The sequence below is a fragment of the Esox lucius genome, chromosome 21 (assembly GCF_011004845.1).
Source record: "Esox lucius isolate fEsoLuc1 chromosome 21, fEsoLuc1.pri, whole genome shotgun sequence".
NCBI classification, from domain to species: domain Eukaryota; kingdom Metazoa; phylum Chordata; class Actinopteri; order Esociformes; family Esocidae; genus Esox; species Esox lucius.
In genome coordinates, this window is record NC_047589.1 from 8184093 (window position 1) to 8208940 (window position 24848).

A 24848-nucleotide genomic window follows, 5' to 3' on the forward strand; every position below is an offset into this window, starting at 1 on the left:
TACTGAAGGGTTTCAAACTTCCACGGGGTACAGGAGAAGACACATGTCATTCCCCCGCTACATGTTCTAAATCATATCCCACACTTTTTTTGTTCTGATCTCTGAATTTTCACAATTCGTTTTAATGTTTCCACAGCAAGACAGCCCCTTAAGACAGCCCCTTACATAACTGCATACTGTGATTTTGTGATGACTAATGGGCGGTCTGTAATCCTTTAAATTTACAGAAATGACTCCTGAAGAAAAGGACATTGTTGTGTCTTATAAACACAAAGATTGCTTTTAAATGTTGTAGGGATGATTTAAAGATGGGCTCTCATAAAGGTGTCATCTGAGATTTGAAAAACCCCAAGACTGACACCCCACTAATTGATTTGGTAAAACGTTGAGAGATGGGAATAGAGAAATGTATTGTAACTACTCAGAGTAATTCAATTCAAAGTAATAAACAACTTAATACTTTGTGTATATTTGTATTTATGATAGTAAATGGCTGGACTAAGCTCATACTGCAAAATATTCTCTTAGAATTAATTTTTGTACATAATCAATTATTTTTTTAATTCATAAAATGGATATACCCATTCAGATTGCCCATCAAAAGTAGAGTATTATAGTACATATACAATGGCTCTGAGAATGAATGTGTTACAAATACCCTCAATTAAAATTCTTGGCACATAAATTACACAGTATGTCTTACTTTTAGTCAGTAAATATGCTTCCGAAAGGAAAAACTGTTGCAATTATAACATTTAAAAAGAGCTGACGATCAAGCATCTACTTTGCCAACATTACTTGTCCAAAACATTTAAACACTGAATTGCATTATGGGTATACTGTATGTTCTCATTGCAATGCTCATTGAAATGCTTAAAATATTGGTACATTTGGTAGTACAAATCATGACTATAAAAACATATTTTCAGACTGTATACTTAATGTATCCAACACATTCAATATTTATATTTATTCATATTATATCATACAGTTATCTGAATATTTAACCACATGCATAACAAGTTGTTATAAGAGAAGTAGTTTATTTCATAGATTTATATTATTGTGTTCCTATACATTAAGAGCATGAATATCCAAATTACGCCGTGTATTAAAGCACAAGCTAAATACTGCATGTAAAAAGTGTGATTGATATCAGTAAATAAACAACTTGACACCCAAGGAGAAGTCAATGTTGTTGTAAGCCCTCTTTCAAATAAGCCCTCTTTCAAAAAACATTCAAGTCCAGGATTTACGTACCAGCCTGTCTCAAGTCACCTACAATATTAACTCGCATTTATGCTTTTCTAAATGGCTTCTCAAAATTCCCCAAGCATCAGCCTGGCCAAACTATAATTTAAATGCTTTACTTCAGATTTGGCACAGTGTTTATTTTTTTTTGACCACCAGTCAATATGCTTACTTTAAAATAAAATCTGTACGTTTGCCTGGAGATCCCATTTTATCCTGGATAGTAAAAGGCACATATGACAGAATGACAAATCAGCATCCTAAATGTTAATGTATTCTCACATACTGTAGTGCCTTAACATTTAACTGGACCCATAGGGCATGAATCAGAAGTAGTGCACTGTAGAGGGAATAGCATACCATTTGGAATTCACAAAGAGACAAATACAAATTAAATATAGATATACACTCACCTAAAGGATTATTAGGAACACCATACTAATACTGTGTTTGACCCCCTTTCGCCTTCAGAACTGCCTTAATTCTACGTGGCATTGATTCAACAAGGTGCTGAAAGCATTCTTTAGAAATGTTGGCCTATATTGATAGGATAGCATTTTGCAGCTGATGGAGATTTGTGGGATGCACATCCAGGGCACGAAGCTCCCGTTCCACCACATCCCAAAGATGCTCTATTGGGTTGAGATCTGGTGACTGTGGGGGCCATTTCAGTACAGTGAACTCATTGTCATGTTCAAGAAACCAATTTGAAATGATTGGAGCTTTGTGACATGGTACATTATCCTGCTGGAAGTAGCCATCAGAGGATGGGTACATGGTGGTCATAAAAGGATGGACATGGTCAGAAATTTAAACGATGCCCAATTGGCACTAAGGGGCCTAAAGTGTGCCAAGAAAAACATTCCCCACACCATTACACCACCACCACCAGCCTGCACAGTGGTAACAAGGCATGATAGATCCATGTTCTCATTCTGTTTACGCCAAATTCTGACTCTACCATCTGAATGTCTCAACAGAAATTGAGACTCATCAGACCAGGCAACATTCTTCCAGTCTTCAACTGTCCAATTTTGGTGAGCTTGTGCAAATTGTAGCCTCTTTTTCCTATTTGTAGTGGAGATGAGTGGTACCCAGTGGGGTCTTCTGCTGTTGTAGCCCATCCGCCTCAAGGTTGTGCGTGTTGTGGCTTCACAAATGCTTTGCTGCATACCTCGGTTTTAACGAGTGGTTATTTCAGTCAAAGTTGCTCTTCTATCAGCTTGAATCAGTCGGCCCATTCTCCTCTGACTTCTAGCATCAACAAGGCATTTTCACCCACAGGACTGCCGCATACTGGATGTTTTTCCCTTTTCACACCATTCTTTGTGAACCCTAGAAATGGTTGTGCGTGAAAATCCCAGTAACTGAGCAGATTGTGAAATACTCAGACCGGCCCATCTGGCACCAACAACCATGTCACGCTCAAAATTGCTTAAATCACCTTTCTTTCCCATTCTGACATTCAGTTTGGAGTTCAGGAGATTGTCTTGACCAGGACCACACCCCTAAATGCATTGAAGCAACTGCCATGTGATTGGTTGATTAGATAATTGCATTAATGAGAAATTGAACAGGTGTTCCTAATAATCCTTTAGGTGAGTGTAAATAGATACATTGAACAGAAATGGACCATCAATAAAGCATTGAAATAAAAACAGACTTGCTACTGTTCAGGAATAAACCGATATAGTGCTACAACAATATCTTTGTTGTAGTGAATTTTCACCACCATATTACAAGGCAAAATGTAAAGGGGAGTGACAGTCATGATAATGATCATCCATCTGAAATTACTTTCCATCTGAAGAGTCTCACCTTGCAAGCAAACCATTGGTTTCCAGATAAATGACAGATTCAAACCAATTTAAACAGAGAGAGCATTGCGTCTTTTCCCCAAATTGCACACTTGAACCTCCTTGCAATGGGAATTGGTGGTGATATGTCTGAGAGAGGGAGCATTGCGTCTTTTCCCCAAATTGCACACTTGAACCTCCTTGCAATGGGAATTGGTGGTGATATGTCTGAGAGAGGGACGTCTTGGATCACATGTTCAGAATGGTGTTCTTTTGGATGAGCTTGACCATTTCAAAAGGGGTGATCATGTGACTGTTATTCCCCTTTAACCCAAAATATGTTCCTGAGTTTTTTCAAACTTTTATAAAGGAAATAGCCAAGGCCTGGTTCTATGCGTGACACAAGCAGCCAATTCGGGTCCCCGACCACTAGGGGCCTCCAACCGCTAGGGACCCGATAGTGGAGAGGGGGGAGCAAATCAAATTTTAGTTAGGGTAGGGACTGACACAGAAAAACTAAATAGGAAAAATGTGTATGTCCTAATCCGAGATTGCCCTTCCCATAAAGCTCTTTCCCAATCGTTTCCCAAACAATGTTTTGTCAAAAGGAAGGATCTAATAGCCGAAAAACTTGCAATCCATTCGGAACTCTGGGAGTAAGAGAGCCTAACATAAAGGAAGCCATTGAAGCAAGGACATAATTAGTTTTTGTCCTTTTGAAGTGTGTCACTGAGCTGTTATTTAGTTGGTGTAAAAATAAATAAATTAGATATTTCCATTAAAACCTTTTCAGCAGAATATTGATACGAAAGTGAGGAGTCCGACTATTGATTTGCTCCTAACAGTAAAATCCATGAAACAACAGTCATGTTATGTACAGAATGGAAATCTACCCCGTTGTGCTTACATTCCACATGTCACCTGGGTAAGACCCACGTCGTTGGAGATGTCTTCTTTTCCGGGGTGTGAAATTGAAGACAGCTCTATTGCTAGTCATGCAGTTTTTCTAGTCCCGCCTGGGTTCTCCAGTTGAACCGCAGCTTCCCGGGACCTGATCGCGTTGTCCCTCCCCGACCCACTGTCCCCCTTCTTCAGCTTTTTCGGGAGGCAGAAGTCCTTGAAGCACCTCTTGAAGTTCTCGTCCAGGAAGGCGTAGAGAACCGGGTTGAGGCTGCTGTTGGTGTAGCCCAGCGCCACGCAGAAGAAATACGCGGCCATGACGCCGGTGGTCTCCGGCACGCTGGCCAACGCCTTGACCAGGATGAAGATGTGGATGGGCGTCCAGCACACCACGAACACCACCACCACCACCACCACCAGGCGGGTGATGCGCCGCAGGTTGCGGTCTTTCTCCCGGGAGCCCGAGAAGAGGCGCACGCTCTTCAGCCTCAGCACCATGAGGGAGTAACAGGCGGTGATGATGAGCACAGGCACCACGAAGGCGAACACGAACACGCAGACCTGCATCAGAGTGTCCCAGTAGACGTAGGGCTCCGGGAACTGGAGGGCACACTCCGTGGTGCCTGGAGGGGGGGGAGAGGTTTAACGGGTTAGCGTCCGCACCGGCTAGGGCGGGAGGGACTCCATCCGGGGTCCACACCAAACATAAAACGCCCGACATGAGCCCGGAACGGTTCTAGACAAGACGAAATACTGTTAAGTTACATTCAGTTAAAATGCATGGAAATGAATATGGAGATGTCGGGTGATGGCGAAGAGGACAAGAGAGGTGAGGGAAAAGGGGGAGAGGAGGGGAAGGAGGAGGGGTGGAGGAGGGGTGGTGGAGGAGTGGAGGAGGAGTGGTGGAGGGGTGGAGGAGGAGTGGAGGAGGGGTGGAGGAGGGGTGGAGGAGTGGTGGAGGGGTGGTGGAGGAGTGGTGGAGGAGTGGTGGAGGGGTGGAGGAGGAGTGGTGGAGGAGTGGTGGAGGAGTGGTGGAGGGGTGGTGGAGGGGTGGAGGAGGAGTGGTGGAGGAGTGGTGGAGGGGTGGTGGTGGAGGGGTGGAGGAGGAGTGGTGGAGGAGTGGTGGAGGAGGGGTGGAGGAGTGGTGGAGGGGTGGTGGAGGGGTGGAGGAGGGGTGGAGGAGTGGTGGAGGGGTGGTGGAGGAGGGGTGGAGGGGTGGTGGAGGAGGAGTGGAGGAGGGGTGGTGGAGGGGTGGAGGAGGAGTGGTGGGTAGAAGGAGAAAAATAGACATAAGGAAAGGAGGAGAGAGGAGGATGGGAGTTCGAGAAAAAGAGAGCCCTAATGAAATGCTCTGATGCTCAAGCAAAGTGTTCTGAGTAAATAATTTCACTCTAGTTGGCCTGTCACTCCCCGCGACACTGCGTAAAACAGTCAGTGCACACTGAAGAGAAAACATCTGACTAAAAGCACCCTGATTCAACGCTTCATTGGTATTTGGTGAGAAGAATATGCGGTGTCAGGATAATGGCAAGCTCATTAAAGAGCCGACTGTTCAGATGGATTGTCTTTCTGTAAAATAAGAGAGCGAAGGGCTGTTTTAAACCACTTTGTTCAGAGATTAAAAAGGCACTCTGAACTTCTATCCACACAACCGACGGGATCCACGAGCGTTGTAACACACCAGCTTGAGACGCGTCCGCGCACTTTCGCGTTTGAGTGCGTTTAAGAGCCGGCGACCGCATCGGCGCACGTGCGTTCTCACCGTTGTACGTCTGGGTGCCCCCCAGAAGCATCGCTGGTATCCCCGCCGCCGAGGATAGCACCCAGATAAACACGTTGATCATCTTGGCTTTGAGGGGCGTGCGGAAGTCCAGTGCCTTGACTGGGTGACACACGGCCACGTATCGGTCCACGCTCATCATGGTCAGGGTGAAGATGCTGGTGAACATGTTGTAGTAGTCGATGGAGATGAACACCTTGCACACCACCTCGCCGAAAGGCCACGTGTTCAGCAGGTAGTCGGTGCTCTGAAAGGGCATTGTCGTGGTGACCAGGGCGTCGGCGAGAGCCAGGTTGAAGATGTAAATGTTGGTGGCCGTTTTCATCTTGGTGTACCTGTAACAGAACGGGTTTGAAAACATTTTGGGACACGTACAAGTTGCCTATTAGTAAGTGAAAATGGACGGCTACAATGGACAATTCAAATGGTGCTACAGATTAGTTCACAAACACGTGGACCATTACATGTGATTTCAGCTAGTTGCTTTTATGGATCAATACATTGGATCTGCTCCATTTCACTCAGCCTATATTATTGAGCATGAAATGGGTAATTGCCGTGAAGACCAGTGGCTCGAAGGTGTTGAGAGGAGGAACGAAAACAAATAAATAATTAAACCACCCCACGAAAACATTCTGCGCAGGAGTTGTAATGTGTTTTTGATAAAGAGAAATATGTCCCTTATATGGAGGTCAGTGGTTACACAGACATGATGTGTATGCATTGCAAATGGCACACTATTTGTTTTATAGTGCACTACATTTAGACTCAATAGGGCTCTGGTCTAAAGTAATGCCCTATAAAGGGAACAGGTTGCCGTTTGGGACACAATTAAATCCTAGCCATTTAGAACACATAATAGACCTCCGGTCTACCACATGCTATTGTACCGAGATTTATTGAATGGACCTAGGTGATAACTTCAAAAGAACGAGACTGAAAACTCTATTAACACTTGAATCAATCACAGCTCTGTAGGTGTTAATGTAACCATAACAACAGAGATGTGGCAACTGGAATTTCAAAGTCTACACACGAATGGCTTTATGTTAATAAAGCATAAATAATGCAGGTGCTTTTCCTTATTCTACTGAACATATTTTTAAACCCTTTATCGGAAAGAAATGTGTTAAAAACTGTCTACCATTTTAGGATTATACTTTTTTTCTGAACTGTCTACAGAAAATCATTGATCTGATAGCTGACTCCTAAGCTAATCGATAGAACTGAATTAACTAGGAGAGGTGACAGAATGGGTTTGGATGACAGGCAATGGGCAATTCATCTGATTTGAGGCGTTTGGGTGCTGCACAAGACACCGGCTCTGATTGATTTGTCTTACACTCCATAAACCCAAGTAGGTGCACGCAGCCCTATCAGCATGATAGAGGACCGCTGGTTTTACATGCAATTTATTCCCAAGATACCACTACATATTACATACATTCAGTGGCGTTTTTATATGTAAAACATTTGTGGGGCACAAACCATTTCAAAATATAGGATACATTCCAGTAAAGCTACAAAACTCCCTCTTGCTACTGATGTGTTTTTTAACACATCAACAAAAAGCGTGGCTCTACAAAACACTTTTAACGACAGAGCGGCTTGCTTCTACCAGGTGTTGTAGTACACATACTGGAGAGAGAGAGAGAGAGAGAGAGAGAGAGAGACCTCCGTGGTTAATTGCTCTCCTTCTCTCTCACACACATGTAAAAATTACCACTGTCACATTAAAAAATCTAAATTAGGAATGCAACCAAGCTCAGAACCAATGTGCCTACAGGGCCATACGCAAACAGCAATGAGTTCAACACCACTGAAGGCCACAACGAAGCTGAAAGACAACTTTTTAGAGATACAGATCCATTCGATGGACAACATGGCCAATGCCATGTTGTTCATGATAACCTCTGCTCCACCTGGGAGTTGACTGTGTCGCATGCCTCCTTCATCACCGGCGCTGTGTTGGTTACTCGTAGGCCTGGCTCATCTGTTCCATTGTGAACGGTGGCAGCCCATTCATCAGTTTACTTCCACATATTCTGGACATTCTCCTTGAAACGGGTGAGCGCACTGCTAATCCCAGATGCATCGATGCTCCGTTTTTGCAGTGTTGTATAAAACAAACTTCTGGCATAAGGAAGAATATAAATTCCAGTAGCTGCAGAAAGGCTCTGTCCCTGAGGTTTTTTGACAGGCCGTATGCCTCACTTATGGTGGCCTCATCCCATCCTGGTTGTGTGCATCCATACACAGGAGCAGCGCAGCACGGTTTTCCAAAACTGCATTGACAGTTCTACTTTAAAGTTCCATTGTACAGCGGGTGGCCTTGGAATGCGTCTCTGTGTTGCCTCAGCAAGTGCCGCAACACGTTTTGGAGTGCCAGAGAAAAAGGTGGCAAAAGCAGTTAAATCTGCAAAAAACACCTTCAGGATGCTGATCCTTGCTGAACAAAGTTGCTGCAAGGTCAGGTTCAGCTGGTGAGCATAGCAGTGAACAAACTGGGCATGTAGGTATGTCTCTTTCATTAGTGTCTGTACCCTTCCGACGTTTCCACTCATTACAGCCGCACCATCATAAGTCTGAGTGATCAGCTTTTCTCCCAGTTTCACTGGTTCCAGCACACCCTTGATGCTATTAGAGAGGCCGAGTCCAGTTTTATATTTGACTTCCACAAACTCCAAAAACCTCTCTGTCACTGTAATGTCAGACAACATGTATCGCAACACAACCACCATTTGTGATTTATCAGTTGTCTCATCTGCCTGTATGGCAACAAATGATGTCTCGTCTACTTGCTTGGCTATCTCTTCCCTGTACACTTCATATATAGTCTAACAGTTCATTTTGTGCAGTGCTAGATGTCCCTTTGAAGATGGGTCGAATTGCCCTCACACAGTCTCGAAAATGCATCTGAATATTCCAGGATTCAAGGAGTCCACCGACTCGTTGTGCCCCGGCAGTGCGGTTTCACATTTCCCACACAGTTTAATACATGTTATGATCGGACTGAGAATGTACCTGTTTTCCTCCACCTGTTTATTATGCTGCTCAATGGAGCGCCTGTATGCACTGTCAACTTGGGCTGCAACATTTACCCATCCAAGTAAACCCAATTTCACAGCATTGTCCAGATGACTACCGCTGCTCTAATGTATTGCAATCCTCTCAGAAAGATGTTTCAAATCTTTGTAACCCGATCCCTACCAAATAGCAGACATGGAAAATAGAAGAGGGCCTTCTTTTGTATGCTAACTGTTAGCCACTTTTTCTTCAAAAACCACTCCACGTTAAACCCGCGGTTACTTTTATCAGCAGAGTGATGACAATATTCTGTGGCTGATGGGCACCAAGTCGCTTTACTTTAAGTTATCTGGCGTTTGTGAAGCTAACAAGCTAGCTAAGACAATCTACCCTCCTCACTCTTTTGGCCAACTAATGTTGGCGCCAGACAGACAGACAGCCAATCAGGTCTGAAATACGGAAAATTACGATGTAGTGGGGCTACCGGCTGTCAGCCCCACTTGGCATCAAATTCGTGGTATCTACATTGATCACATTAACATTCTGAGCATGCATAATAATAAAAGGGGCTAGCGCCACATTCACGCTTAGCCTATGGCCTACTACTACAAACTTGATTTGGCAGAACACAGTCTGAAGCAACAAGGCAGGGACCAATGAACATGAAATAAAATCCTAACACAAATGATATGCAATTTAGGAAGATGCTTAATTCTTCCCATAGATAATTATGTTGACGTGCTGTACTCTGCTTGCTGTTACCTACCTGGCTATCTGCCAAACTTTTTCGAATTTACTCGATATAAACTAATTGGTCAAAATTCTATTTTAGAGTTTTACCAACGCAATATTTATCTGTTGACCTCTTACCCAACTTTTCTACACCGGGACTCTTTTTGGACATAATTAACATAACTACTCACCCCTGAACACCTGAGGCTAAGTATCATTACAATGCCTTATCACTGTAATTGTTGTAGCAACAACACGGAGGAGAATGTTTGTCTTAAGTTAAAGATAGCAGAGTTAGAGGCTCGGCTTCTGACGCAAATGCCAGGCAAGGATTATGCTAGTGTAGAAATAGAAAAATCTGCGTCAGTGCCACCAGGTAGAAACAATAGTTTTGTTAGCCCCCTAGGACAGCTCCTGCAGCCGGGAAAGAACTTTCTCTTGGTCACTGGGAAGAAATGCCTGAATCGTTGCTAAAACCAACTGAGACTTTGAACAGGTTTTCCACACTGGAGTCGGAGTCAAGGCCCGAGCCGTCTTCGGAGGGGAATGATCGGCAGGCATGTTCTACCGGTGGCCTTGAAAAATTGAAAACCTTAGTCATTGGCGATTCCATTACACGCAGTATTAGACTAAAGAATCAGCCGGCGATCGTACATTGTTTACCGGGGGGGAAAGCCACCGACGTAGCCGCAAATCTGGAGTTGGTGCTAGCGAAGTCTAAAACTGGCAAGTATAGAGAGTACAGAGATATTGTTATCCACGCTGGCACCAACGATGTTAGGATGAAACAGTCAGAGGTTACGAAGCAGAACATAGCATCAGCGTGTAAATTAGCTAGAAAGATGTGTCTGCATCGTGTAATTGTCTCTGGCCCCCTCCCAGCTAGGGGTGGTGACGAGCTCTACAGCAGACTTGCGCAACTCATTCGCTGGCTGAAAACGGAGTTCTGCCCGTCGCAGGAGGTAGAGTCTGTAGATAACTGGCCTTCTTTTTGGGACTCTCCCAGAAATAGGGTCAGGCCTGATCTGCTGAGGAGCGACGGACTCCATCCTAGCTGGAGTGGTGCTCTTCTTTTATCTAGGAACATTGACAGGAGTCTCACTCCTATAGCTTTAACATGAGATAGGGTGCAGGTCAGGCTGCAGGCTGTTAGCCAGCCTGCTAGCATAGTGGAGTCTGTCAATAGCATACCCAGAGTAGTTAGTAAAGCTTTACCTATTGCCACTGTGATTCGTTCCAGGCTGAGAAAAGTTAAACAAGGTAGTGCTAACAAAAACAACCTTATTAAGATAAAGCCTTCCTCCACCTCGGTCAAAAATAAAAATAATTGTATCACTTCGCATCTCAAAATGGGACTCCTAAATATTAGATCTCTTGCTCCAAAGGCAGTTGCAGTAAATGAATTAATCTCTGATCATAAACTAGATGCTATTGGTTTATGTGAAACGTGGCTAAAGCCTAATGAATTCACTGCCTTAAATGAGGCCTCTCCTCCTGGCTATACTAGTGATCCTATCCCTCGTGCGTCCCGAAAAGGAGGGGGTGTCGCTAATATTTATGACAGTAAATATAAACTTACTCTCAAACATATCACAGAGTTTCATTCTTTCGAAGTTTTACTCATGAAAGTTAACCAGGCCGATAAATCATTTTACATAGCTACTATTTATAGGCCCCCCGGGCCATACACATTGTTCCTCAATGAGTTTCCAGAATTCTTGTCTAACCTTGTAGTCATGGCAGATAGTATTCTAATTTTTGGCGATTTCAATATTCATATGGAAAACTCCAATGATCCTCTTCAAAAAGCCTTTGAAGCCATAATTGACTCAATGGGTTTCATCCAACATGTCTCAGGTCCAACACATTGCCACAATCATACCTTAGATTTAGTCCTGTCACGAGAAATAGATATTGTAAATCTAATAATTTACCCCGAAAATCCTGGATTATCGGATCACCGTGTTACTACCTCTCGGACCTTCTTCAACACTATCAACCTTCACGCTCACTCCGCTCTTGTACAGCAGGCCACCTCATCATCCCCAGATCCAAGCTACGGAGCTTTGGTGATAGGGCATTTTCCAGGGTTGCTCCCCGGCTCTGGAACTCACTGCCACAATCCATCCTTGACTCTGACTCTCTTAACACCTTCCGACTACGCCTTAAGCCATTTCTGTTTAAACAAGCCTTCCCATAGCCCCTTTGTTGTTGTATATTTTATTTCTCAGTGTTCTTTGTTTTGCTTGTTTTTGTAAAGCGTCTTTGGGTCATTGAAAAGCGCTATATAAATCCCATGTATTATTATTATTATTATTATTATTACATTTACCGTTAAAACAAGAAATCCACTTGCCCCCCAAACAATGAGTTTCAAAAGCCGTACTATAAATTCTCGGACTACAAATAAATTCCTTGATATTCTTACAAGTTCGCTCATTAACAACAGAGTAAATAAATCTGTAAACGATCAAATCGAGGATCTAAACTCAATACTGCGAAATACATTAGACATAGTTGCACCACTAAAAACTAAAGAAATACGCAACAAGAAACTTGCTCCCTGGTACACCGACAATACTAGAGCACTTAAGCAAGCCTCCAGAAAATTGGAGCGAAAGTGGCGCTCCACCAAGTTGGAAGTATTTAGACTAGCCTGGATAGACAGTACAGTACAATACCGAAAATCACTCATGTCTGCTCGATCAGCTTATTTCTCCAACCTGACTGAGGCGAACAAAAACAGTTGCAAAGTTAACAAAAAAGCAAAGCTTAGCAAGTGAAGTGGGTCTTCACTTTAGTTGTAATGAATACATGAACTACTTTGATGAAAAGATCGTCACCATTAGAAAACAAATAACTGACTCCTTAAATAGTTATGGTCCTCAAAATCTCAGTTGTCCAAAAAATTTCCTGAACCTCCCTGACCAGGTGTCAATGGGGACACTTGAATTTTTTGATACTGTATCGCTCGACACATTTACAAAATTTGTAATGAGTTCTAACCCACAAACTCTCAGCTAGACCCGATTCCTACAAAATTACTTAAGGAGTTATTTCCTGTGCTAGGTCAGCCAATGCTGAACATAATAAATTGCTCCCTTTCCTCCGGATGCGTACCAAACTCACTAAAAATTGCGGAAATTAAGCCTCCATCCATCCATCTTCTACCGCTTATCCGGGGCCGGGTCGCGGGGGCAGCAGTCTAAGCAGGGATGCCCAGACTTCCCTCTCCCCAGACACTTCCTCTAGCTCTTCCGGGGGGACACCGAGGCGTTCCCAGGCCAGCCGGGAGACATAGTCCCTCCAGCGTGTCCTAGGTCTTCCTCGGGGTCTCCTCCCGGTGGGATGGGACCGGAACACCTTCCCAGGAAGGCGTTCCGGAGGCATCCGAAAAAGATGCCCAAGCCACCTCAGCTGACCCCTCTCGATGTGGAGGAGCAAAAATTAAGCCTCTTCTAAAAAAATCTAATCTAGATCCCGACATATTAAACAATTATAGGCCAATATCGGACCTCCCGTTCCTCTAAAAAATCTTAGAAAAATGTGTTTCCCAACAACTGAATGCCTTCCTAAAGACAAAAAACATTTATGAAATATTCCAGTCCGGCTTTAGATCCCACCATAGTACAGAGACTGCACTCGTGAAGGTAACAAATGACCTTCTAATGGCCTCAGACAAAGGTTCCGCATCCGTCCTGTTGCTTCTTGATCTTAGTGCTGCTTTTGACACTATTGATCACTCCCTTCTCTTAGAGAGACTGGAAACCAATATTGGGCTACGTGGACCTGTTCTAGCCTGATTTAAATCTTATTTATCTGAAAGATATCAGTTCGTTAGTGTGGATGGCATATCCTCTGACAAGTCAAAGGTATGCTTTGGTGTTCCTCAAGGCTCGGTTCTGGGCCCATTATTGTTCTCACTATACATGCTCCCTCTGGGCGATGTAATCCGAAATCACAATATTAACTTTCACTGTTATGCTGATGACACACAGTTATATATTTCAATGAAGCATGGAGAAGCCCCTAAATTAGCTATTTTGGAAGCATGCGTTTCAGATATTAGGAAGTGGATGACAGAGAATTTCTTGCTCTTAAACTCAAATAAAACAGAAATGCTCCTTTTAGGACCCAAAAAACAAAGAGCGTTGTTAGCAGATCTCACTGTGAACCTCGACGGCTGCATGGTCGTATCCCAAAAAACTGTAAAAAACCTTGGCGTTACCCTTGACCCTGACCTCTCCTTTGAAGAACATATAAAATATGTCTCAAGAGTTGCTTATTTTCATCTTCGAAACATCGCAAAAATTAGAAACTTTCTATCAAAAACTGATGCAGAAAAATTAATCCATGCTTTCGTTACTTCTAGATTAGATTACTGCAATGCTCTTCTCTCTGGTTATCCAGACAAATTAATAAATAAACTTCAATTAGTGCTGCACACAGCTGCTAGAATCCTAACTAGAACAAAAAAATTTGAACACATTACTCCTGTCCTGGCGTCCTTACATTGGCTGCCTGTTAGGTTTAGGGCTGATTTTAAGGTTTTACTCTTAACCTATAAATCAATACATGGACTTGCTCCTACTTACCTTGCTGAAATGATCCAGCCATACATACCTACACGTAACCTACGATCGCAAGATGCAGGCCTTTTAATTGTACCTAGAATTTCTAAACAAACAGTTGGCGGCAGGGCCTTTTCTCATAGAGCTCCACTCCTGTGGAATGATCTGCCAATTAAGGTTAGAAATGCAAACTCAGTGCAAACTTTCAAGTCATGTCATGTCATGTCATCTTCTTCCGCTTATCCGGGGCCGGGTCGCGGGGGCAGCAGTCTAAGCAGGGATGCCCAGACTTCCCTCTCCCCAGACACTTCCTCTAGCTCTTCCGGGGGGACACCGAGGCGTTCCCAGGCCAGCCGGGAGACATAGTCCCTCCAGCGAGTCCTAGGTCTTCCCCGGGGTCTCCTCCCGGTGGGACGGGACCGGAACACCTTCCCAGGAAGGCGTTCCGGAGGCATCCGAAACAGATGCCCAAGCCACCTCAGCTGACCCCTCTCGATGTGGAGGAGCAGCGGCTCTACTCTGAGCTCCTCCCGGGTGACCGAGCTTCTCACCCTATCTCTAAGGGATCCCCCGGCCACCCTGCGGAGAAAGCTCATTTCGGCCGCCTGTATCCGGGATCTTGTCCTTTCGGTAATGACCCAAAGCTCATGACCATAGGTGAGAGTAGGAACGTAGATTGACTGGTAAATCGAGAGCTTCGCCTTGCGGCTCAGCTCTTTCTTCACCACGACAGACCGATACATCGACTGCATTACTGCAGAAGCTGCACCGATCCGTCTGTCAATCTCCCGTTCCATCCTTCCCTCACTCGTGAACAAGACCTCTAGATACTTAAACTCCTCCACTTGAGGCAGGCACTCTCCACCAACCCAAACTTTCAAGTGTCAACTAAAAACTCTTCTCTACAGCACGGTTTATAATTAGGTGTAGCCTGGCCCGGGGGCGTGAAGGTGACCAGTAGGCTTGATACTGTCCACCCTGCTGTCTTGCCAGGTGGGCTCTCGTCGCCACTGGGATGCCCTCCCTCCAATGCCTTTCGGGGGAAGAGTCACTGACTTGTTGTTGACTCTCTGTTGCGCACTTGTGCAATTGGGCTGTACGCCGCTAGCAATACTCGGCCCTCTTTCAGGGGGGTTGCGGTTGGTGGGTGTCCCTTTGGTTGATGCCTGGCAATGTGGTTGGATTGATTTCCTGCCTGTTGGGCCCTGTCCGGGGCCTCCCCCGGGTAGGGCCACAGTGTCTCCGGACCCCCCCGTCTCAGTTCCAAGGTGTTACGCTGCTATATTATTGTGCTGGGGGATATGAGGGATGTACTACTAACTTTTCTCAGTTTCCTCCAGTTTTAAATTTTAGAAGGAGATGAGGTCCTGGTCCACACCTGCGGATTACCTGGTTTGGGGGGCCCGTTGCTGTCCCTGTCCTTGTCCACCTGGTCATACTTCTGACCTAGTCTAAAATGAAATAGACTCTGGATTTAGCCCAGAGAAATGTATTTATTATTCCAATTGGACTCTTAATATCTCACCCGGCACAGCCAGAAGTGGACTGGTCACCCCTCTGAGCCTGGGTCCTCTCTAGGTTTCTTCCTAAAATTCAACCTTCCTAGGGAGTTTTTCCTAGCCACTGAAATTCAACACTACTGTTGTTTGCTCCTTGGGGTTTAAGGCCGGGTGTCTCTGTAAATCACTTTGTGACAACTGCTGTTGTAAAAAGGGCTTTATAAATAAATTTGATTGATTGAATACATTATAAAAATGACAATTTTGTTGCAGTTCTTTCTGTTGACAACAGGTTGGGCTGTGCCCCACCTGCCCCTAATGACCCTGCATACATTGATCACCAAATGGGGTCATTATAATAATATGCACTCACCTAAAGGATTATTAGGAACACCTGTTTAATTTCTCATTAATGCAATTATCTAATCAACCAATCACATGGCAGTTGCTTCAATGCATCAACTACAAACTGAATGTCAGAATGGGAAAGAAAGGTGATTTAAGCAATTTTGAGCGTGGCATTGTTGTTGGTGCCAGACGGGCCGGTCTGAGTATTTCACAATCTGCTCAGTTACTGGGATTTTCACGCACAACCATTTCTAGGGTTTACAAAGAATGGTGTGAAAAAGGAAAAACATACAGTATGCGGCAGTCCTGTGGGCGAAAATGCCTTGTTGATGCTAGAGGTCAGAGGAGAATGGGCCGACTGATTTAAGCTGATAGTAGAGCAACTTTGACTGAAATAACCACTTGTTACAACCGAGGTATGCAGCAAAGCATTTGTGTAGCCACAACACGCACAACCTTGAGGCGGATGGGCTACAACAGCAGAAGACCCCACCGGGTACAAATAGGAAAAAGAGGCTACAATTTGCACGAGCTCACCAAAATTGGACAGACTGGAAGAATGTTGCCTGATCTGATGAGTCTTGATTTATGTTGAGACATTCAGATAGTAGAGTCAGAATTTGGCGTAAACAGAATGAGAACATGTATCCATCATGCCTCGTTACCACTGTGGAGGCTGGTGGTGGTGGTGTAATGGTGTGGGGGATGTTTTCTTGGCACACTTTAGGCCCCTTAGTGCCAATTGGGCATCGTTTAAATGCCACGGCCTACCTCAGCATTGTTTCTGACCATGTCCATCCCTTTATGACCACCATGTACCCATCCTCTGATGGCTACTTCCAGCAGGATAATGCACCATGTCACAAAGCTCCAATCACTTCAAATTGGTTTCTTGAACATGACAATGAGTTCACTGTACTGAAATGGCCCCCACAGTCACCAGATCTCAACCCAATAGAGCATCTTTGGGATGTGGTGGAACGGGAGCTTCGTGCCCTGGATGTGTATCCCACAAATCTCCATCAACTGCAAGATGCTATCCTATCAATATGGGCCAACTTTTCTAAAGAATGCTTTCAGCACTTTGTTGAATCAATGCCACGTAGAATTAAGGCAGTTCTGAAGGCGAAAGGGGGTCAAACACAGTATTAGTATGGTGTTCCTAATAATCCTTTAGGTGAGTGTATATTATAGTACCTAGGTCTGGGTTTATTAATAAATTACTATTGCCTTTCTGTCAATGCTTTGCTTAATTCAAATGTAATAATCTATCATGCGTTTATTATATTTTATTTGCTTACAATCATGAATTAGGTTGAATAACAAGTTGAATTGGATTCTGTGAGTTTGTGAGATGCTTATGGTAAAAGGGTTAGAATAGGTGGTTTCCCCAAAGTATCTGTCTCCTTGTCACTGTCGAAGGGAGGCAGGACACGAGTAGCAGAGGCAAAGGTGTAGTAGGGAAACATCCTTTTAATGTTCTTTAAAAATAACTGAAGAGAAAACCACAAAAGGAGAGGCAGACCACAAACCAGGTGCAAACATTTAACACAAACAATGAAGCGCAAACTCAAAGGCTACAAGGCCAATTAAAACAGAGTACCCAATTGGAGGCAACATGAGGCAGCTGCCCCTAATTGGGGACAATAAAATGAGGAGCGCAGAGATGCCTAGAGGCACCTCTGCGGTCAGGCCCGGACTGTTCCCTCCAGGCACGTAGAGATGCCTTGAAGCACTCAAGATAGGACCTGACACTCCTTATATCCTCTTAAACTTAATGGTTTTTACTGTTAAACAGTATATAGTGGGTCTAGTAGCTATTCTAAATATCTTGAAACATTAATTTGAGTTTTCAGCTCATTTATATAATCAGTGTTGTTTATTGCATGTTGAGATACTGATTTTCTTTTCTCAATCCCTAGAACACTTTCTTAAACCAGGTCCTGGGCACCCAAAGTTGTTTTTTTCCCCTAGCACTCACACACCTGATTGAAATAAAAGACTTGATGATAGGTTGATTATGTCAATCAAATGTGTAACGGGTAGGGCAACATTTGAATCAGGTGTGTGAGTGCCAGGGCAAAAACTAAAATGTCCCCAGGATCAGGATTAAGAAACAAATGCCCTAGAAGAAACTATTTGAAAGACAAACAATCAGAGAAACAGATATGTATATATGTTTCTTGTCACTGGCTTATTTTATGATTATCTGTTATGATTAAGGTGTATTCTGTTATGGCTCAGGTGTATTGTGTTATGGTTAAGGTGTATTCCGTTATGGTTAAGGTGTATTGTGTTATAGTTAAGGTGTATTCCGTTATGGTTAAAGTGTATTGTGTTATGGTTAAGGTGTATTCCGTTATGGTAAAGGTGTATTGTGTTATGGTTAAGGTGTATTGTGTTATGGTTAAGGTGTATTCCGTTATGGTAAAGGTGTATTGTGTTATGGTTAAGGTGTATTGTCTTATTGTTATGGTGTATTGTGTTATGGTTAAGGTGTATTGTCTTATGGTAAAGGTGCATTATGTTATGGTTAAGCTGTATTGTCTTATGGTTAAGGTGTATTATGTTATGGTTAAGGTTTATTGTCTTATGGTTAAGCTGTATTGTGTTATGGTTAAGGTGTATTCCGTTATGGTAAAGGTGTATTGTGTTATGGTAAAGGTGTATTGTCTTATGGTTAAGCTGCATTGTCTTATGGTTAAGCTGTATTGTCTTATGGTAAAGGTGTATTTCCATTATGGTTAAGGTGAATTGTGTTATGGTTAAGGTGTATTGTCTTATGGTTAAGGTGTATTGTCTTATGGTTAAGCTGTATTGTGTTATGGTTAAGGTGTATTCTGTTATGGTAAAGGTGTATTGTGTTATGGTTAACGTGTATTGTGTTATGGTTAAGGTGTATTGTCTTATGGTTAAGGTGTATTGTCTTATGGTTAAGCTGTATTGTCTTATGGTAAAGGTGTATTCTGTGAAACAATTAGAAAATTTACCATCACATTGTTTAATTTTGTTCTTGTTTTTCAAGTGACCTTGAAAAATGTATGTGTTTGTTTTCTTTACTTCTCCACACCCCAGCCAGATTTAGCATGGCTGTTATAAACATTACGAGAGATAGTGGACATGGAAGCGTCAAAGACCCATTCTGGTCACACAGAACTGTGTAAACCCCTCCCCAAAGAACCTACTGCCCACAGGAACCTCAGTGGGATTGGTCACTTTAGACACTCTAGGGGCATGCCACTTTCAATGTGATGATCATGTGACGGGATTGCACTTTTAAAAATCACTAAATCAAATGGTATTGCAACCAAAATACTACAAGTTGCACACAAATGATAATGGAGGATATTATGGGTATGCTGGCATTTATATAAGATTTTCAATGTAATAAAAACAATTCAGAGAATACACATCTATCCAGCACTATCGGTACATTCAGAAATAGAAGCTGGTTTCTGTAATTAAACTTCCACCAAGTTCTTAATAGACCTTATGAGCAGTTTTGACTCCAAACTTGTATCCATTGTTGTTTTTTACATTGTTACACCTGGTTTTAACTCTAGATATACATCAGGTGCTACATATGTGCAGGTGACCTGTATCACCTCAAGATCACTCCAACAGGACAGAAGTATTGGCACCCTTACACTATAATCAAAGAACACACAGTTTTATTTAGAAAACTGTTGAAACTTAAAAAGAAATATATTTTGATATATCTATTTCTTTGGTTTTCTAATTCTTTGTGTATTCCAAAAAAATTCCTTCAATGGCCCAGACAATATTATTGGTGCCTACTAGAAATACTTCTAATTTAGGTGATCCCACTTTACTATAGCATTGAACTGACCTGTTGTGAGCTGTAGCTGCTTGCAATATCAAAACCATATAGAGTTTGAATGACGAAAAAGATTGATTCTACTATTTTGTGTAGAAAAGAAAGAAAGCCACACAATTGTTTGAGGAGGTCAGAAACGTGATTATAGCTGAGCATGGACAAGCACCTCAAGGCTGCATGTCCGTCTGAAAACACCTTATTCCTGTTCCCACTGCATGTAACGTTATCAAGATGTTTAAGGCCAATGGCACGGTAGCCATCCTCCGTGGACACGGTAGCCATCCTCCGTGGGCACGGTAGCCAGCCTCCGTGGACATCACTGCAAGTTGAAACTTTATGGAAGATTGCAGCAAAGGATTATTTGAATGATGGAGAAAGCGTCTAGATCAACTTGCCACAGTGTGCACAAGGTAGGACTGTTTCAACGCACACCATCTGTAGCCTAAACACATCTGAACATGCCTCAGTCCAATGAGACAGAATTCAAGCTTTTTGGCACAGCCCTTCATCTGTGTTTTTACAGTAAACAAACAAAACCTTCAAAGAAAATAACACCTTTCTCACGCTCAAACACAGAGGAGGTTCGTGTTTTTGGGTTCCTCTGCTGCCTCTGAGTGCCTTTCGTGTGTGCACGGCATCTTTAAATCAGAAGGATACTGAGAATTTACTAGCATTTACTAGCATAAGAAAGCTGGGTCTCCATCATCATGGATCTCCCAATGACACACTGTCTAAAAGCCGACATGTGACTTTGGGCTGTTCTATAGTGGCCAACAATGATTCCAGATCAGATTTATTTTGAAAACCTGTAAAGAACAGATGGGTGGCGCCCTTCAAATCTATGAGAAATGGAGCAATTTGCCCAAGAAGAATGGATCCCAACAGCCAGTAAAGAGGCACAGGAAGCTCTTCCATTACCATAGTTAGCTCTTGCTTGCAGTTATTTTGGCCAAAGGCTGCGCTAACAAATGTTGAATCTAAGGTATCCATAATTTTGTTACTGCAATTTATTTTTGGATTTAAAAGGGTATATTCTTTTCTGAATCAAACACAAGGTTCTGTTATATTAACAGTGAACTAAACAATTGTGGAGACCAAATACTTTGGTCAATATCAACATATTTCTGTAGACAATTATGATTTATTTGATGAAAAGTGCAATGATGCCAATGAATTTGGCCAAAACTGTATAACCAAATACTGTCTCCAGCGAAGCCTTGGCGCAATGAATCCTTTCCTTTAGATTTTCCTAAGAATAACACTGTTTCAGAATATATATACAGCAGTAAACATCTATTAAGAGTGTGTATCTCAATTCTGTTATATTGCAGTTCTATCAATAATTTTGCTTGGTATTGGCAGATTGCACATGTGCACATTGTTTTTGGGGTTTGGAACACTGTCATACGTTACATGGTATAGAAAGGTATAGCCTTAGGGTAGTACAGCATAGATATATCTCTGCAGATGATTTGTCTATCTAGTAAAATCACTGATAAAGGACCCCCTCAGCTCTCTGGTTGGATGAATAACATGTGACTATGTCTCCACGTAAGCTTTGATTAAAAAAAGGTATTGAGTACTGATGTACTAGAATTACTGTAGATGTTTTGGAGCTTCTGATTATTTATAAAAAACACAAAACAATAGTTAAGATTCTTTAAGAACATACAAGGGTTTATATGAACTGCCTTCGATCATATGACCCCAGTTAATTATTTAAGGTGTGATGCTCTCTGTCTTTCATTCTCTGCACAAATATCATTATTTCTTTATAACATATCCTAAACAAAGTGTTCAATTAAAAAAAAAAGACCAAATAGTAAAACAAATCCTTTCCTCTCAATAAACCTGAACATTATTTTATTTAATAGTTTGAATTAAAAATAATCAATTCACAATTTGTACAGTATTTGTACATTTTGCCCAATATAATGTAACATGCAATTGCCACTGGGTGGCTGACAAGTCTTGCAGAAAAAAAGATCAGATAAAAACATTTAGGTTTTAATCAGGAATTTGGGCTAAAAATGTGTTCTGATTATTCCAAAGATGTAGTTTTTGAACATGTTAACGAATGCCGTTTTGTATTACTGATGTAAACTTTATTTGCGGAATAACTTAACAATGTGAACACAATGTTAAGGTGAAAAAATGAACGATTAGAAATCTTACCTGATGATAACATACATAACGAGGCAATTGCCCAGCAAGCCCACCACAAACACCACGGAGTACACAGCCGTGATGATGGGGATGATGGGGGACATAGAATCCTCTTCCCACTCAGAGTCGAAAGTCAGATTGTGACCTTCTGGATATCCAAACAGCGAAGTAGTATTCATATAACAGTCTTCCTTGTCTTGGAAAATCTCAACCGGACTGCCTTCCATTTTTGGCTACGTTTGACAACCTAAGGATAGGGAGATAAGGGCACTACCAGCACAAAAGCATTTGGCTATGCGTGAAGGAAGCCCGTGAGAAAAGCAGCAATAAGAAAGTTCAAATTATCGTGATTTCATTTGTACTGTATATGTAACCAACTTTATAATACATTGCGTGACCCAAAATCTCGTTCCATTAATTATAAACCTAGGTTAATTCTATAGTCATTTTACTGAGACAATAATGCACATAAAGCATAACACGTAATGCGTAATTTCAACACTCCAAGCAATTGGTAACTTACCCTCTGGGTATTCCTTCAGTTCGTGTTTGGCTATGTGAAATATTTATTTTGTGGTCAACGAAACGACATTCGCGCTTGATTGCAGAAAGATTTGTTTCGCCAAACTTTGTATAGTCTCATATGAGGCAGACGAGCAAAGCCGCGGCTCACGGAGACTGGAGCGCACCCACAGCGCCGGCTGTGTCGCACATTTCGGCTCAGAGCCCAACGCCCCCTTCTAAGCCCAAAAATGACATCAGCGAAATGACAATAACCTCAAGGTATAATGTACCTTGAAAACATATAATCTGATTTAACCATGGAATATCCTCTATACCCAAGAGGCAAAGTGCGGCAAGTAAAACACAGACAACCGTTTTCTTACATCATAGTACAATTATGATATTGATTATAATTACAGGTGGTGAAATGAGGAAGTTATTGGCCGTTAGTAATTAAAAAAGGTAACCATCTTTAGACTTACTTGAATTAACTCCAAGACATAAAACATTGCATGGATCTTCGACAATTATAAAATAACAATGGTAATAGTCCAATGGGTTTTAGTTGGGTTAAAGTTATATAAAAATAACAAGTAATAATAATAATGGGTTGTAATGGGTTAAAGTTATATAGAAATAACAAGTCATAATAATAATGGGTTATAATGACTTATAATGGGTTAAAGTTATATAGAAATAACAAATAACAATAATGGGTTATAATGGGTTAAAGTTATATAGAAATAACAAGTAATAATAATAATGGGTTATAATGGGTTAAAGTTATATAGAAATAACAAGTAATAATAATAATGGGTTATAATGGGTTAAAGTTATATAGAAATAACAAGTAATAATAATAATGGCTTATAATGGGTTAAAGTTATATAGAAATAACAAATAATAATTGTAATTGGTTATAATGGGTTACAAGTATATAAAAATAACAAGTAATAATAATTAATAATAATCCAATAATAAAAAGCAATACCAGTTGATATAACATTAGATCCCATCTTTATAACACATCTGTAATCTATGATCAGATAACTCAGCAGTGCTCATAACTGATAACCACAGTATAGCAATCAATACAAGCTGAGATGAACAGCCTTAACATTTTACATCCACATTTCACTCATTCAACAGACACTCTTACCAAAGTAACTTACAGGAGCAAATGTTTTTAACCTTGTCAGTTAAGGGATTAGAACTAGTGACCTTTGGGTTTCTGGTTGAAGTTTTCAGCCCCCCATTACCATAATGATCAAACACAAAAGAACCTTTAAAACAACAATCGACTGGATGGATGTGATTATGCATGAATAATAATATGCCGTGCAATTTGCATAATGACGTGTAGTGACTGCGTATGTCCTGTACGACTAGAGTCCAAATGGATGTAAAGGGAAATGCTGTGTCACAGACCCTTAAGCTCCTGGGCCGCCTGGCGGATGCCAGGGATCCTAGATCCACTAATTACAGCTCATCAGCTCATAAAGAAAATTCAAATTCAAAAGTAATTAGTGCACCACAAAATGCTCCCATAATCGTACAAAACAGAACCATATTCCCTTCAATAGTGGTTCCAAACAATTGTCCTCAGCTGCACCTAACATTATACAGCATAGAAGTAGGCACAGATATAATTGCTGAGTCACATCAAATTCAACTTTTCAGATGCTGTGAATTAAATAGGAAAAAGGGTGTAATTTGAGATGTACAGTACATGGTATGAGAGGTCCTCTCCATTCAACTGAGTTCACAAACAACAAGAAGCAGATTAAAGGAGCACTCAAGCACACGCCATGCAATGTTGGAGAGCCGTCATGCCTATTAACCATGTTTTGCCTGGTGCACCTTTATTCCGTATTGCTAGGAGGTCATAATTGCTGAGTCACATTCTGACTAACTTGACCAAATAGACTTGGCAAATTCGGGGAAAATACATTTACAACAGCAATCTACCTCTGTTAAGCGTGCAAACTTTTATTAGTTCTACAGAGAGTTGTACTTTCATGCCTAAGATTTCCTATTGTTGAACAGGTATTTTCAGTTATGATAAACTCACATTTCATGGGTATGACAGAGGAGCAGATACTGTACATGCTTTCCCTGAAGTTCCCTGTCAAGTGTTTAACAATGAGATTAACTTTTTTTCCCTGCTGAGTATGTTCATGCATTTCTCATAATTTCTTTGAAAGGGATAACTCTTTTTTTTAGTTCTTATTTGTTAAATATAAAAGTAATTCCATATGTCCTTTCAGCAACACTCTGATTTACATGAAGGAATTGCGTTACTCAAGAGTCTAACCCTGAATTATTCATGCTTTCGGAGAAAATAATGAAGTGAAGAAGCACTCCCGTTACGGGCAATTTCCCTGGCTTATTCTACCACAATATCTAAAATGCATGATGCACATTTAGAAATTTAAG

At 41.9% G+C, this 24848-nt stretch overlaps 1 protein-coding gene across 1 annotated transcript; it reads right to left on the reverse strand.

Annotated features, from left to right (window-relative positions):
• Positions 1 to 3507: 3507 nt before the first annotated feature.
• On the reverse strand, positions 3508 to 22564 carry LOC105008246 (delta-type opioid receptor). Its single transcript, XM_013139513.3, has 4 exons — positions 22432 to 22564; positions 21918 to 22200; positions 5710 to 6062; positions 3508 to 4570 (listed from the first exon to the last, which is right to left on the reverse strand). The coding sequence occupies exons 2-4, from the start codon at positions 22133 to 22135 to the stop codon at positions 4041 to 4043; spliced, it is 1101 nt and encodes a 366-aa protein (XP_012994967.2). The 5' UTR covers positions 22136 to 22200; positions 22432 to 22564; the 3' UTR covers positions 3508 to 4040.
• Positions 22565 to 24848: the final 2284 nt, after the last annotated feature.

What these genes read in the sequence shown, in the direction of transcription:
- LOC105008246 (XM_013139513.3), bottom strand. Translation starts at nt 22,135, where the DNA reads ATGGAAGGCAGTCCGGTTGAGATTTTCCAAGACAAGGAAGACTGTTAT. An exon ending in GTTATGTATGTTATCATCAG is followed by an intron (nt 6,063 to 21,917) that starts GTAAGATTTCTA and finishes GTTCTGTTACAG; the next exon opens with GTACACCAAGATGAAAACGG. An exon ending in GGGCACCCAGACGTACAACG is followed by an intron (nt 4,571 to 5,709) that starts GTGAGAACGCAC and finishes CCCCCCCTCCAG; the next exon opens with GCACCACGGAGTGTGCCCTC.